Source organism: Panicum hallii, chromosome 5 (assembly GCF_002211085.1).
Source record: "Panicum hallii strain FIL2 chromosome 5, PHallii_v3.1, whole genome shotgun sequence".
Lineage (NCBI taxonomy): Eukaryota > Viridiplantae > Streptophyta > Magnoliopsida > Poales > Poaceae > Panicum > Panicum hallii.
Window position 1 is genome coordinate 19,240,441 of NC_038046.1, and position 15,079 is coordinate 19,255,519.

At 45.8% G+C, this 15,079-nt stretch overlaps 1 protein-coding gene across 1 annotated transcript; it reads right to left on the reverse strand.

Moving 5' to 3' along the window:
* Positions 1-352: 352 nt before the first annotated feature.
* LOC112892540 (ABC transporter G family member 37-like) lies at positions 353-14,291 on the reverse strand. The gene is made up of 6 exons (XM_025959678.1): positions 14,161-14,291; positions 13,873-13,993; positions 13,432-13,523; positions 13,011-13,095; positions 1,147-1,306; positions 353-474 (listed from the first exon to the last, which is right to left on the reverse strand). Exons 1-6 carry the CDS (start codon positions 14,289-14,291, stop codon positions 353-355), a joined length of 711 nt encoding a protein of 236 aa, XP_025815463.1.
* Positions 14,292-15,079: the final 788 nt, after the last annotated feature.

A 15,079-nucleotide genomic window follows, 5' to 3' on the forward strand; every position in this document is an offset into this window, starting at 1 on the left:
CGTATTATGAGACTTTTAGTTATGTTATTATAAATTTAGTTATTATATAGCATATTGTTATTAAAGTGCTATTAATTATACCGAATTACGCTGTGAAATGTTTGCTTGGTCTACCCTAGATTCGAATCTTGGGGTCCACCAAGGGTTAAGATGGAAAAACAGAAGAGGAAAGAGTGGTAGCACTTGCACAAACGCTAGAAATGGGCTGTGTCACCTTCGTAAGAGTTGTATTCAACATGGAAAATGGGCTCGCTGAAAAATTCCATGGTAAAGAATACGCCACATTTATAAATTTGAGTACTTTATAATATTTTCTTATCTGTAAGATTTACAAATATGTTCGAGAAATTAATTAAACAAACGCAATTATAGTAGGGCATTGGTAGGGCAATTTGACCTTCATGAACAAGGAGATGTGGACATCGGGCGTGACGTTTGCTTCCCTCTCCCTTCTCATCAGCTCAGTTAACAAATCTGACCAATAGATCGAGATCATGACTCAGTTAAGTAATCAGAAGAGCATTAGAAAACCTAGAAACCACGGCCCGGCCGGCACATAATTAATAGGCTCGCCGTCCTAGCCTCCTGGGTCAAAATTCTGAATAATCTGACCAGGCTGGGGCCGGCATTATCCATGCTTCAAAACTATATGGTTTGTTTTATTTTGTTATTAATACATAACTTTCCAAAGTTGATACCTTTAGACTCGTAGTAAAATATTTTCTTATAATTATAATTTCATGTGTCACAAAATCGTAATGTAATAAACTAATTATTATCAGCCAAAGTCTTGTCCCAATGAAATGAGAAGGCCTTGTAAAAAAGTAAAGGGAGTATATGATTACCTCATAAACTCAATAGATAAGAGGAAATATTTCGGCTACTTCAGATTGAGGTTGATACAAAGTTATACTTGGTTTATTTTTTTCACCATTAGTCCGAGGAAGTAGATGGACTCCGGTGTGCCCAAACAAGCCCAAAAGCAATTCATATTCTCACTTATATTTCCTTGTATGCTGCGTTTTTTAGTTTCTTTAAACTCATATAGAAGAAAAAAATATCTATCTCACTTTGACATACACCATATCCTTCTCCGATTACTAAAAATTATATTTAAAATATAGATGTTGTGCACCATGTTATTACCGTAACCATCGCCGGCACCTTGGCATTTCGCAGAGAAGGCCAGCGTCTCCCTTACAGTCATCTCCTCACTGTGGAGGTCACTTTGGCTTACATATGCGGCAATCTTCTCACGGACGATCTCATTCATTTCGCGCCCATTGTAAGTGATCTTCCCCGAAACCTGTTAATTATACACATAACAAATCTGACGTGATCTTATGACCGAGATTGCTCAACACTATAAGACAAAAGTGTATTCTACTCTTAGCTACCATATATTGCAGTTCAATATTTGCTGGTTATAGAGAGAGTTTGTCGGATTGGCGGGGCACGGGGGCGGAGCCGGGGTCGCTGGACCCCGATAAAATTTGCTAAAATCAATAAAAAATTACTATTTAGCATTGTTCATCCATATGGCCGACCCCAACCGATCCTAGCATTTAATGCATCCGACCCCTGCGGCTTTCTCGTATAGCTGTGGCAGAACCAACCTGAATTATACCTGCTCAAGTACGCGAGTCCACTCCCGAGGGCTCCAACGTGCTTCAAACGGTATAATCCCTTGGTGACATTCACTTGGTCTTCAGGAACATTCTCTGCAGACTCCTGGGAGATCTTGTAGGTACCGTGTGCGGAAGTAGTCGTATCTACATGCCATGCAACATTTCATTCAAAGTGTGCACATAAAACTACCTTACTTCACAATACAGTTGCAATCCAGCACTCATATAACACACTATTCAGACCAAAAAGATCTGAAACTAAACTTAGATCGAGCTCTAGGTGGACAACTAATTAGAATCGGCTACTTGTTGAGGGTTACAACAGAGCCGACTGGAAACAACGGGGGTTTAGTCGATTGAAAGGGGCATCGGTTCCTAATTGATCGATGAAAGCATCGATTACTTCAGCAGAGGGATGATTCCTAAAACAGTTGTGTCTTGACTGAGATGTGCTTAAGTGTTATCCTAGGTAACTAGGTGTGGTTGTATCGACTCGATTACGTCAGCACAACTATTGAGTGACGTACAGCCGATTGGAGTGTGGTTAAGGGTATGTGACCGATAGGTATATAGCCGACTTCTTAGCTGATAAATCAGCTGATAGAAGTGTGTGGGTAAGGATGGAAAAACTAAGGATTGATCTGCCATATTAGATGGATATGGAAAACAACTAGAATCGGCTTGGATCGGCCGATAGCAAGAACCCTAAGATCGTGTGTGCACCTCCGATACATCGACTATGTGCAGCCGATGTAGGACAGAACAAAAGAGTTGTATCGGCGGTAGCCGATATTAGAAAGATAACAACCGTATCAGCTAACCAACCGATGGTAGAAACATATCAAAAGAAATGCATCGGTTGACAGTTGTTACACAGAACATCATAGACTCAAAGGAAATGGATGCTTAGCGGCTGAACCAAAAGCTGATGCTGAAACGTAGCTGCAGAGATGTATAAGCTAAGCAACAGATGCACATGAACTAACGAGGATCTTTATACGAAGAGAATCTTGAGGAAACGGCAATCAAGACAAGGATAACGTCTTGACGGCAAGGATATGAGCACTTCGTGGGAAAGGATTAACCAGATATCGCACCTTTCTGCCTAAGACATATATCCTATGATTACCCCTTTAGCTACAACACATGCATACAACTCAAGGTACAAATAAAGCATTCATTTCTTAGTATTCAACCTAGATCACAATTCAAAGACTTTCACTCAAGATAATAAAGAAAGTTCTGGAAATCTTATAGAAAACACCCTAGAACTTTCTAAATCGAAGCAATTAAGTCCCTGGTCGGGGGAAAACAGATAACAGGAAGATAACGATGATATTCCGGCAAAGGAGTCGCCGGCATTAGGAAGATTCAGTGTATCAGGGCAAACCTTGGGGTAGCCTTGGTTGTAGAGGAGAACGGGTGAAAAGTGAATTCCCGTGGCGAACAGGATCGGCGAAGAGAAAAGCTCGACGATGATGAGATTCCGTGGATGACGAAGGAGTTTGCCGGGAAGGGTTGCCGTGGGTGAAAGATGGCCGAAGGAGTAGTCTCTGTGGTGACTCGTGGTGATAGCGGTTGAGCGATCCATGAGGGTAAGAACTATTGGATGTCGTGGATCATGGGACGAGACGATGGAGCCGAATGGGTTCGCTATATCAACTTCTCCGCGAACCCCAGGGTTTTCCTGCTCATGAGCTGAGCCGGCCACCGGTAAAACGCTTCCGCTCGCATTCGCGAGCGTGCCGGTTCAGTTCCGCTCGGACCTCTGGGTCCTGTAACTTCGCCGCCCTCTCCACCTGTTGCGACGCTATCCAGTTTGACCCACCACCGCCACCGGTCTTGCGTTGCACGTCAAAGCGTTGCTTCCGCCTCATCCTCCGCATGGGTGAATGGAGCTCGTCATGCCTCGCTGCACCGCATCTCCTCCGAGCTCGTCACGCCCGACCACTGCCTTCGTTTCGCGGCTTCTCTTTCCGATTCGCCACGCCATACTCACACCTCCGCCTTCGCGAGGACCGTGGTCTGCCTGTATTAGGGCCGTGCCTTCCGCTGCCTTTTCCTCGACGGCCTCTAATGTCCATCACGCACGACCCTCCTGCACACCAACTCGGTCGCGGCCTGAGTTCGCCCAGCGGAGACACCGCTATGCGCTACACGCTGTCGTCTTGCACGCCGTTGCCCTGCACGTTGTCACCCTGCACAGCCCTTCCTACTGCCGGACTCGCGCTCGCCTCGGCCTTGCCGCGTCGCAGGTCCCTCCGCGGCCGTCCTTGCCAAGTTACCGCCATGCGCTACCTCGTTTCCCTCCGTGCGAGTCGGTCCTGAGCCGCCACGCCTCACCTCCCTCCGCGCACGCCCGAACCGCGCGCGTCCTTGGCCCGCATCGCACTGCTGCTCACACGTTTGCTCCACGCCTCCCGCATGCCCGTGCAGCGCTCGCGCCAACCGCAGCGAGCCCCTGCGCCGCCAGTCCCTAGCCGCTCTTCTCCGTCCAAGCCCAGTGCCGTCCCCTAGTGCTGTTTCCGTGCTCCAGCGCCGTTCAAGCTGCTCCAGTGTCGCGCTGCTAACTCCCGCGCTGGACCCAGTACCTGCCGCGCCACCACCTGCCACGGCCTTGTTCTGGCGCCGCACCCACACGCCGCCGGTGCCAGCCCACAGCTTCTGCGTCTGCACAGCCCGCCGCTTGGGTCTGCTCTGCTCCGCCTGCTTTTCTGCGCTGCGCGCCGCCAGCACCTGCGTCGCGCCCATGCCGAGCCACCGCCCCGCGCCGCTGGCGCCCAGCGCCTGCTCCAGCTCGCACCGCGCGCTCGCCCGACCTGCCGCGCTCACGCGCCCGCTCGCGCCAGCTGCGGGCCCCCGCCCGTGCTGTGCCGCACGCCGCCAGCTCGCTGGGCACGCGCGCGCCTGCTCCTGGGCCGAGCCGCGTCCACCTCCTGCGCGCCAGCGCGCCTCCACTCACCCGTGCACATGCGCTCGCTCCCGTCCGGGCCTGCCTGCGCCGCGCGCCGCTCGGCCCGAGCCGCGCCGCTCCGCGCGCACCCGAAGCCGCGCCCGAGCGCTCCTGCGGCCGCCGCTCGGGGCCCACGCCGGGCCGCCAGGGTCGCTGCCGCCAGCTGCGCTGCGCCGTGTGCCTGCGCCACCGGGGCAGAAGCACCCCGTTCCGCCACCGCCAGCTGCGCTTAGAGGAGAGAGAGGGGAAAAAGAAAGCGGGGATAGGAATGGAGCCAGGGCCGGTGGGGAAAAGGATAAAGGCGCCAGGGATAAGAGAACAGAGGAGAAGGGGAAAAGAGATTTCCCAAGGACTTATGCGCAATTTTAGAAAACTGCAGGGACTTGTTTGTAAAGCAAAATTTCCCATTGATTTAAAACCCTAATGGAGAAATGCCCAAAATGAAAGTTGGAGAGTTTTTCAAACTCTACAACATTTCTTTAGGGCTCAAGTTCAAAAACTCAAAACTTATATCTTTAAATATGAAATTTTGAACAAAAGTTGGATTTGAATTGTTTTTGTCCTAAAGAGCGTAACTTTATAAAATTCAGGACCTAAATGCAAGCATTTATCGTCATGAGGGATAGACTCGTCATAATGATTGGATACACATGTCATGATGACTTACAATTTTTACACTTTAACCCTGAGTAATTTTGAAAATACTTTTGTAAATCGATTATTTGCATAAAAAGACTTGTACTTTATAAAATTACATAAATACCCCTATTTTCACCATTTTACCCAAATTTTTTTACATATTTCAACACACACATTTCAAATGAAACTTTTGGATAAATATATATATATTTTTTTTACAAGGGATAAAATAAGAAAAACATGTTTACAAATCCACCTTTCACTTATTTTGAAATTACCCTAATCCAAATACTTTTTGCAAAAACAACCCTAGGTTTTTCTATAATTACAAAATACCCCTTTTTACTTGCACTTTAAATTTTCAAAAGCTTCACATAAGCACACATGAGCTTTATACAAACAAACACATATTTCACACGAACAAAATATATGTCTAGTATTACAAGTACACGAACTGTCACAGCCTTCCCCCCTAAAAAGAATCTCGTCCCGAGATTCAGGACGAAAGACTTTTAAAGGAAGAGAAGCAAATCACCCATCAAAAACGGCAGGAAGCAAACACACCAGAGAAGGTTGATGTTGATAGTAAAAGCCGTTGGAGTATGACGAAAGCATGGATAGATTTTTTATGGATGAGTATGATAAAATAAGAGAGAAAAAGGTGATCAAGTTCTCATAGAGTTGAAATCACTACATGAGGATGATAAATGTCAACAACATTCATCACAAAACTTAGGGATAGCAAGTGAGAATAGTACGAGAAATTGATAAGGGATGTTGGAAACATTCCTGCTCAGAGTTTATTATCTGAATGATTTAGATGATGTTGATTGCAAAATATGCCTATTTATACTGATGCAATCAAGGAATAATGACAAAATGCCCCAACTTAGAGTGCAATGCTTGATATATAACCATGATCATGATGCACTGTTGAGATGTATAATTGCAATGATGATGCAACACGAGGATGGAGGATTTCACGCACGATTGAAATGGTGCATATGACACAATGCAATTACCATGATGCTGACCAAATGATGCATACACCATGATGCAAGAATGATGATACTTGCAATGTATGCACGTAAGAAATGCATAAAGTATGATGCATACTCTCATGAGTTGATGATGCATATGACTCGCACTCTACAACCGTTCTCTCGTAACGAACACCTGGGTTGGTCTATATCCTTGAACGAGGATCAAAAGTTAGGACACTAATAAGGTTGCATAAAAAAAGAGATTGCAGTGGGGTTACGTCACATATACCTAGTCACCAGTGCGCCCCTAATTGCTCAATCATGTGACTGCAGTGCACATGAGGCCTTAGGTTCCGACACGGCAACATGGTCAGGTGATTAAACACCACCACAAAAGAGGAATAACAACCTTGTAGTGCCAACAGCAACAAGATAGACCTTAGGAAACCCAAGATAACCCGAAGTTGTATCGGAGGCACACCCGTTAGTTAGTCTACGGATCTTTCAACGACGATGCAACACCATGCACTGACCAAAGATGGTATATGCTATGATGCATGACTTTTGCTGGGAGAATTGTATTCAAAAAGTAATTATTGTTATATATCTTTTTAATTTATCAAAAATCATCTGAGCAAAAATCGAAGGTGCAACTCTCAGATGTTGTAATCCAGAATAGCCCACAATATAGGGTACAACATCATGAAAGGATGGATGAATCACTGAATGATGGATTGAAGGGTTTGCTGATGATTATCAAGATGTAACCATCAAAGGGAAGAACTCAATGGTTCTGCCGAAACAGATTCAAAACAAGATCAAGGGTTTTGATTTAGCTGTCAAGCTAGGATTGGCGATTAAGGTCCAAACATGACCCAATCCACTTGGTTCACAAAAGACCGTCTCAACTCCAGGTTAGCCTAGCAGATTACGTTGGCTCCTACAACACAAAGTCTAGACGGCATTCAGATACAAGCACACATTTTAGTACAATAACATAACAAGCAAGGCAATCAAATCAATCCAAGATGACATAATGCATGCACGTTCTACACGTCCTCACAAACAAAAATAACTGCCAAGTAACCTTGGTCTTACGTGGTTAATTACGGTGGCATCATATAAATACGTCTCTCTCTGTAATAGCTAGTCGATAAATCCTACCCGTTCAGAACCTATCGAATCGTGGTTAGCATACCTGCAGAAAACACAGTATGTATATACTAAACCTTTCATGCCAGCATGTCATGAAAGCGTTCCCAATCATTACTGTTCATTATAGAAACAACATCTGTACAATTACCGCCGTACAGACAACGTTAACATACGTTATCGAGATAACGTATTCACGGGGGTACCGCAAAATGCGGGGGTATGAACTGCGATCGCCATACCCTACGCCGAACCATATACTCCCAATGTAGTCAACCGAAATTGGTACATTGGCAGCATCTCAAGTAGGCCACTGCTTGAGAAACAACGTTCGGTTCGCATCACCGACGGGAAGGCTAACTCCCCAGTTAGCTGAGGATTCTTATCTTCTTACCTCATCATCGAAGGTGTCGTTACAGAATATAAGGTTGAGTTGTGCATGAATTTAAGTTTTGACAGAAAAGTAATGCTGGTAGTTAGAGTTATATATATATTATAGCCATCTCTAATTCCCTCATAAGCATTACCCTAGGGCTTTACGTACTAAGTACAATTCTTAACGAATCCAACGCGGCTTTGTCAAACATTTTGTTGGTCAAACGTTTATACTGAAAGTATTTTTAAGGTAAAATGTACCTCCAGAGTAACCTTATAGCTCTGATACCAGTTGTGGCAGAACCAACCTGAATTATACCGGCTAAAGTACGCGAGTCCACTCCTGAGGGCTCCAACGTGCTTCAAACGGTATAATCCCTTGGTGACATTCACTTGGTCTTCAGGAACATCCTCTGCAGACTCCTGGGAGATCTTGTAGGTACCGTGTGCGGAAGTAGTCGTATCTACATGCCATGCAACATTTCATTCAAAGTGTGCACATAAAACTACCTTACTTCACAATACAGTTGCAATCCAGCACTCATATAACACACTATTCAGACCAAAAAGATCTGAAACTAAACTTAGATCGAGCTCTAGGTGGACAACTAATTAGAATCGGCTACTTGTTGAGGGTTACAACAGAGCCGACTGGAAACAACGGGGGTTTAGTCGATTGAAAGGGGCATCGGTTCCTAATTGATCGATGAAAGCATCAATTACTTCAGCAGAGGGATGATTCCTAAAACAGTTGTGTCTTGACTGAGATGTGCTTAAGTGTTATCCTAGGTAACTAGGTGTGGTTGTATCGACTCGATTACGTCAGCACAACTATTGAGTGACGTACAGCCGATTGGAGTGTGGTTAAGGGTATGTGACCGATAGGTATATAGCCGACTTCTTAGCTGATAAATCAGCTGATAGAAGTGTGTGGGTAAGGATGGGAAAACTAAGGATTGATCTGCCATATTAGATGGATATGGAAAACAACTAGAATCGGCTTGGATCGGCCGATAGCAAGAACCCTAAGATCGTGTGTGCACCTCCGATACATCGACTATGTGCAGCCGATGTAGGACAGAACAAAAGAGTTGTATCGGCGGTAGCCGATATTAGAAAGATAACAACCGTATCAGCTAACCAACCGATGGTAGAAACATATCAAAAGAAATGCATCGGTTGACAGTTGTTACACAGAACATCATAGACTCAAAGGAAATGGATGCTTAGCGGCTGAACCAAAAGCTGATGCTGAAACGCAGCTGCAGAGATGTATAAGCTAAGCAACAGATGCACATGAACTAACGAGGATCTTTATACGAAGAGAATCTTAAGGAAACGGCAATCAAGACAAGGATAACGTCTTGACGGCAAGGATATGAGCACTTCGTGGGAAAGGATTAACCAGATATCGCACCTTTCTGCCTAAGACATATATCCTATGATTACCCCTTTAGCTACAACACATGCATACAACTCAAGGTACAAATAAAGCATTCATTTCTTAGTATTCAACCTAGATCACAATTCAAAGACTTTCACTCAAGATCATAACATAAAACTTGTAGATTTCAACCTAGGGTTTCAAACAAAACTGATTTTGTATTTTTATGAACTCCTTACGAAAATCTATGAAATGTAGAAGTTCACTGATTTGAAATAAAGAAAGTTCTGGAAATCTTATAGAAAACACCCTAGAACTTTCTAAATCGAAGCAATTAAGTCCCTGGTCGGGGGAAAACAGATAACAGTAAGATAACGATGATATTCCGGCAAAGGAGTCGCCGGCATTAGGAAGATTTAGTGTATCAGGGCAAACCTTGGGGTAGCCTTGGTTGTAGAGGAGAACGGGTGAAAAGTGAATTCCCGTGGCGAACAGGATCGGCGAAGAGAAAAGCTCGACGATGACGAGATTCCGTGGATGACGAAGGAGTTTGCTGGGAAGGGTTGCCGTGGGTGAAAGATGGCCGAAGGAGTAGTCTCTGTGGTGACTCGTGGTGATAGCGGTTGAGCGATCCACGAGGGTAAGAACTGTTGGATGTCGTGGATCATGGGACGAGACGATGGAGCCGAATGGGTTCGCTATACCAACTTCTCCGCGAACCCCAGGGTTTTCCTGCTCATGAGCTGAGCCGGCCACCGGTAAAACGCTTCCGCTCGCATTCGCGAGCATGCCGGTTCAGTTCCGCTCGGACCTCTGGGTCCTGTAACTTCGCCGCCCTCTCCACCTGTTGCGACGCTATCCGGTTTGACCCACCACTGCCACCGGTCTTGCGTTGCACGTCAAACCCGCGTCGCGTTGCTTCCGCCTCAACCTCCGCATGGGTGAAGGGAGCTCGTCATGCCTGGCTGCACCGCATCTCCTCCGATCTCGTCACGCCCGACCACTGCCTTCGCTTCGCGGCTTCTCTTTCTGATTCGCCATGCCATACTCACACCTCCGCCTTCGCGAGGACCGTGGTCTGCCTGTATTAGGGCCGTGCCTTCCGCTGCCTTTTCCTCGACGGCCTCTAATGTCCATCACGTGCGACCCTCCTGCACACCAACTCGGTCGCGGCCTGAGTTCGCCCAGCGGAGACACCGCTATGCGCTACACGCTGTCGTCTTGCGCGCCGTTGCCCTGCATGTTGTCGCCCTGCACAGCCCTTCCTACTGCCGAACTCGCGCTCGCCTCGGCCTTGCCGCGTCGCAGGTCCCTCCGCGGCCGTCCTTGCCAAGTTACCGCCGTGCGCGACCTCGTTGCCCTCCGTGCGAGTCGGTCCCGAGCCGCCACGCCTCACCTCCCTCCGCGCACGCCCGAACCGCGCGCGTCCTTGGCCCGTATCGCACTGCTGCTCACGCGTTTGCTCCACGCCTCCCGCACGCACGCGCAGCGCTCGCGCCAACCGCAGCGAGCCCCTGCGCCGCCAGTCCCTAGCCGCTCTTCTCCGTCCAAGCCCAGCGCCGTCCCCTAGTGCTGTTTCCGTGCTCCAGCGCCGTTCAAGCTGCTCCTGTGTCCCGCTGCTAACTCCCGCGCTGGACCCAGTAGCTGCCGTGCCACCACCTGCCACGGCCTTGTTCTAGCGCCGCACCCACACGCCGCCGGTGCCAGCCCACAGGTTCTGCGTCTGCACAGCCCACCGCTTGGGTCTGCTCTGCTCCGCCTGCTTTTCCGCGCTGCGCGCCGCCAGCACCTGCGTCGCGCCCATGCCGAGCCACCGCCCCCCGCTGCCGGCGCCCAGCGCCTGCTCCAGATCGCACCGCGCGCTCGCCCGACCTGCCGCGCTCACGCGCCCGCTCGCGCCAGCTGCGCGCCCCCACCCACGCTGTGCCTCATGCCGCCAGCTTGCTGGGCACGCGCGCGCCTGCTCCTGGGCCGAGCCGCGTCCGCCTCCTGCGTGCCAGCGCGCCTCCACTCACCCGCGCGCACGCGCTCGCTCCCGTCCGGGCCTGCCCGCGCCGCGCGCCGCTCAGCCCGAGCCGCGCCGCTCCGCGTGCACCCGCAGCCGCGCCCGAGTGCTCCTGCGGCCGCCGCTCGGGGCCCACGCCGGGCCGCCTGGGCCGCTGCCGCCAGCTGCGCTGCACCGTGTGCCTGCGCCACCGGGGCAGAAGCACCCCGCCACCGCCAGCTGCGCTTAGAGGAGAGAGAGGGGAAAAAGAAAGCGGGGATAGGAATGGAGCCAGGGCCGGTGGGGAAAAGGATAAAGGCGCCAGGGATAAGAGAACAGAGGAGAAGGGGAAAAGAGATTTCCCAAGGACTTATGCGCAATTTTAGAAAACTGCAGGGACTTGTTTGTAAAGCAAAATTTCCCATTGATTTAAAACCCTAATGGAGAAATGCCCAAAATGAAAGTTGGAGAGTTTTTCAAACTCTACAACATTTCTTTAGGGCTCAAGTTTAAAAACTCAAAACTTATATCTTTAAATATGAAATTTTGAATAAAAGTTGGATTTGAATTGCTTTTGTCCTAAAGAGCGTAACTTTATAAAATTCAGGATCTAAATGCAAACATTTGTGACACGTCATGATGACGGGATAGACTCGTCACAATGATTGGATACACATGTCATGATGACTTACACTTTTTACACTTTAACCCTGAATAATTTTGAAAGTTACTTTTGTAAATCGATTATTTGCATAAAAAAGACTTGTACTTTTATAAAATTACATAAATACCCCTATTTTCACCATTTTACCCAAATTTTGTTTTACATATTTCAACACACACATTTCAAATGAAACTTTTGGATAAATATATATATATTTTTTTACAAGGGATAAAATAAGAAAAACATGTTTACAAATCCACCTTTCACTTATTTTGAAATTACCCTAATCCAAATACTTTTTGCAAAAACAACTCTACGTTTTTCTATAATTATAAAATACCCCTTTTTACTTGCTCTTTAAATTTTCAAAAGCTTCACATAAGCACACATGAGCTTTATACAAACAAACACATATTTCACACGAACAAAATATATATCTAGCATTACAAGTACACAAACTGTCACAATAGCTTCACCCCTGGCGGGGCATATGGAAATCTTTACCATCACAGAAATCATGTAGTCCATAGGTTTTACTTTGAAAGGTACTACTAATTGAGATATCATGATACGGTCACATTGAATTCGGTCCAAAGTCATAGCCGGTACATATTAAAAACTACTAATATCCAGATCGAGTTGCAGGTTCCTAACTACTCCATCAATTTTCAAGTATATGATGTTTAGGACGTAAACTTTACTGTTATCGTACATAGATGGTTTGTGTCAACTCAGACTATTATAAACAGTTTTGAAGAAAAAACATCTATATGCCCATAGATCATTCCAACTTCTAATATAAAAAACAATGTCATGACTTCATCATAAGTGATACTTTTGCCATTTATTAGAGAGATACTCCCTCCTTCCCATGAAAAATGCAATCCTTCATTTGAAAAAAATCCTACAAAGAGTGCAATCATAAAAATTAGATCTCAACTACTTACCTAATTAAGTGGTCAAATTTGATTTATATGCAAAAACTAATTGCATGTAGCTAGCCAACAAATGAGGACATGGAAGTCTTTTAGCGCTACTACTAATCAGTTTTAAAGAAAAATTAGAATCACACTTTTTATGGGATGAAAGGAGTAGGTATCAGTTGCCCAAGTCAGTTCCATGGCAAGGAAAATGTATGCTAGGTATATATAGTATCGATCGGTTGATTCACTAGATGTATCCAAGACCAGGAAAAGCGAGTCCCAAGACATCCATGTATACCATTAGAAGAAAAAACTGGATATTTACCTTGACTCCTGAGTCTAGCTTTCCAATCAATGCTTTGAGCAATGTAGTTTTCCCAGATCCTGGAGACCCTAATAGCAGAGTCATTCTTCAAGAAAAGAAAAAAGGGGGAGAACGAAGCATAAAGGTTAGCTAAAATTGAAATATGAAATGAACCAGAATATAATGGTAAAGCAATATGTGTCTTATGCAAAATAACTTTTTGCAAAGGAAACAGAAAAAGGTGAGCCCAAGTAGTAACATATATAAAATATTCCAATTGGTGTATTGATCAGACACACGTCCGCTATATATATATATATATATATATATATGCAATTTGACAATTCAAAACTCTCATCACAATAAGGCAAATATATAGCGTTTGTTGAGAAATAAGAAATAGTACGAAGAAATAAATGCCACATGTTCTCCAGCTACGAACCTTCGTGGCCTGAAGACAGCACTGGTTTTATGCAGGATGGTATACTTGGTCTTCCAATTGCTGGGTAGAAATTGCAGTGTGTCCGCAGCATCCTATCAGTAAGCAGCAAAACCGAACACATTAATTAGTATTAGTATCCTGCCACTGCACAGAGCTCATATATAGTCATGATGAATCTATCATCTAATCGTTCTAAAGTAGCAGGCCTCGGAAATTGATAATTTTTTTACATTTTGGTTGTAAACGATCTACTTAACTTGGCACATAATAATGTAATAGATTTAATTTGGCATTCTTTTTGTCCTTGTACATGCAGTCTACATGCAGACAGTCGCATATGCTTGCACGAGTTCTTCTGCAAAATGACAGACGTTCATGTTCTAGCTTATTCTACTAGGTGTTGCAGTTGCATCAGTTTTCTTTCCTTTAAAATTGTCATACCAAGACAGTGTTGGTCATGGAGTTGAAGATGTTGGGTGCCGCTCGTCCTCCGGCATTGGCCTCCACCTGCACCGCCAGATCCTCGGCGCGCAAGTCGATCGTCGGAAGCTCCATGCCGACGCTGCGAAGAAGAGAACAGCATATACAGTTGGGACATATATATAGCTGAAAGCTAAGCTACGATATATATATATATATGTTTATATATATATTATATAATATGCATATATATATGTATATAATATATATATCTATATATATATCTATATATATATATATATCTCGCACCGGTCGAAGCGATCTTTGATCTTAAGCAGAAAGCGTTCGTGGTCGCCGTCGGTCACTCCGACCAGCAGCTCCACTAGAAGCTTTGCCTCAGCCTCGGTGGCGGCTGCTGCCACCTTCTTCTCCTTAACCATGGCTAAGCTGACGTGTGTGCGTGGCTGGCGCCCAGTGGCTGGCGCCGGGGGGGGGGGGGGGGGGCGGGAGGGGACGGGGGTGTGCTCTTGCTGCAGCATGGTCATTATATATATACACAGCCTGCGGAGCTGTGAATCATGATTGTTCAGTTAACATGGTCAGTTTTGATAGCAACTTGGTTCTAGTTAACTGTTCTATTCTATTTTCTAGTACCGATTCTTCCCTGAAATGCAGAGGGTCAACAGTTCAAGGTTTTTGTCTTTTAGTGTGCATCAAAATACATGTCCTTTTAGTGCCGATTCTCTTTCTCATGTTACTACATCTCGTGCAAAATACATGTCGTTTCAGAGTTGTATACAAGGGATTGTTGGATATATATTGTAAAGAACTAAGGGGCTGTTTGGTTTCATGACCAACATGTCATAAGTTGCCGTAACTTTTCTTGCCACACTTGTCTAAAGTTAGTCGCTCGGATTCTTCGTCACACTTTACTATGCCTAAGAGCATCTTGCCACACTTTTACAAGTCATTGACAAGTGGGATCAAAATAACAGCAGAAGAATCTTACCACAACTGTGGTTGCACACCAAAGAGGTACCTAAATTGGTCAAACCTGTCCAACTTTAGGCGTGGCAGACTGTGGCAAGTTAGGTAGGAAACCAAACAGCCCCTAAGATTACAACAGCTGATGGTAGTTCGACAGCCTGGATGTTAGGTGGAACGGACGATAGTTGTTTGTGGATGTCAAAAGTCTAATATGCAATCACTATTTTGGGTTCCTATTTAC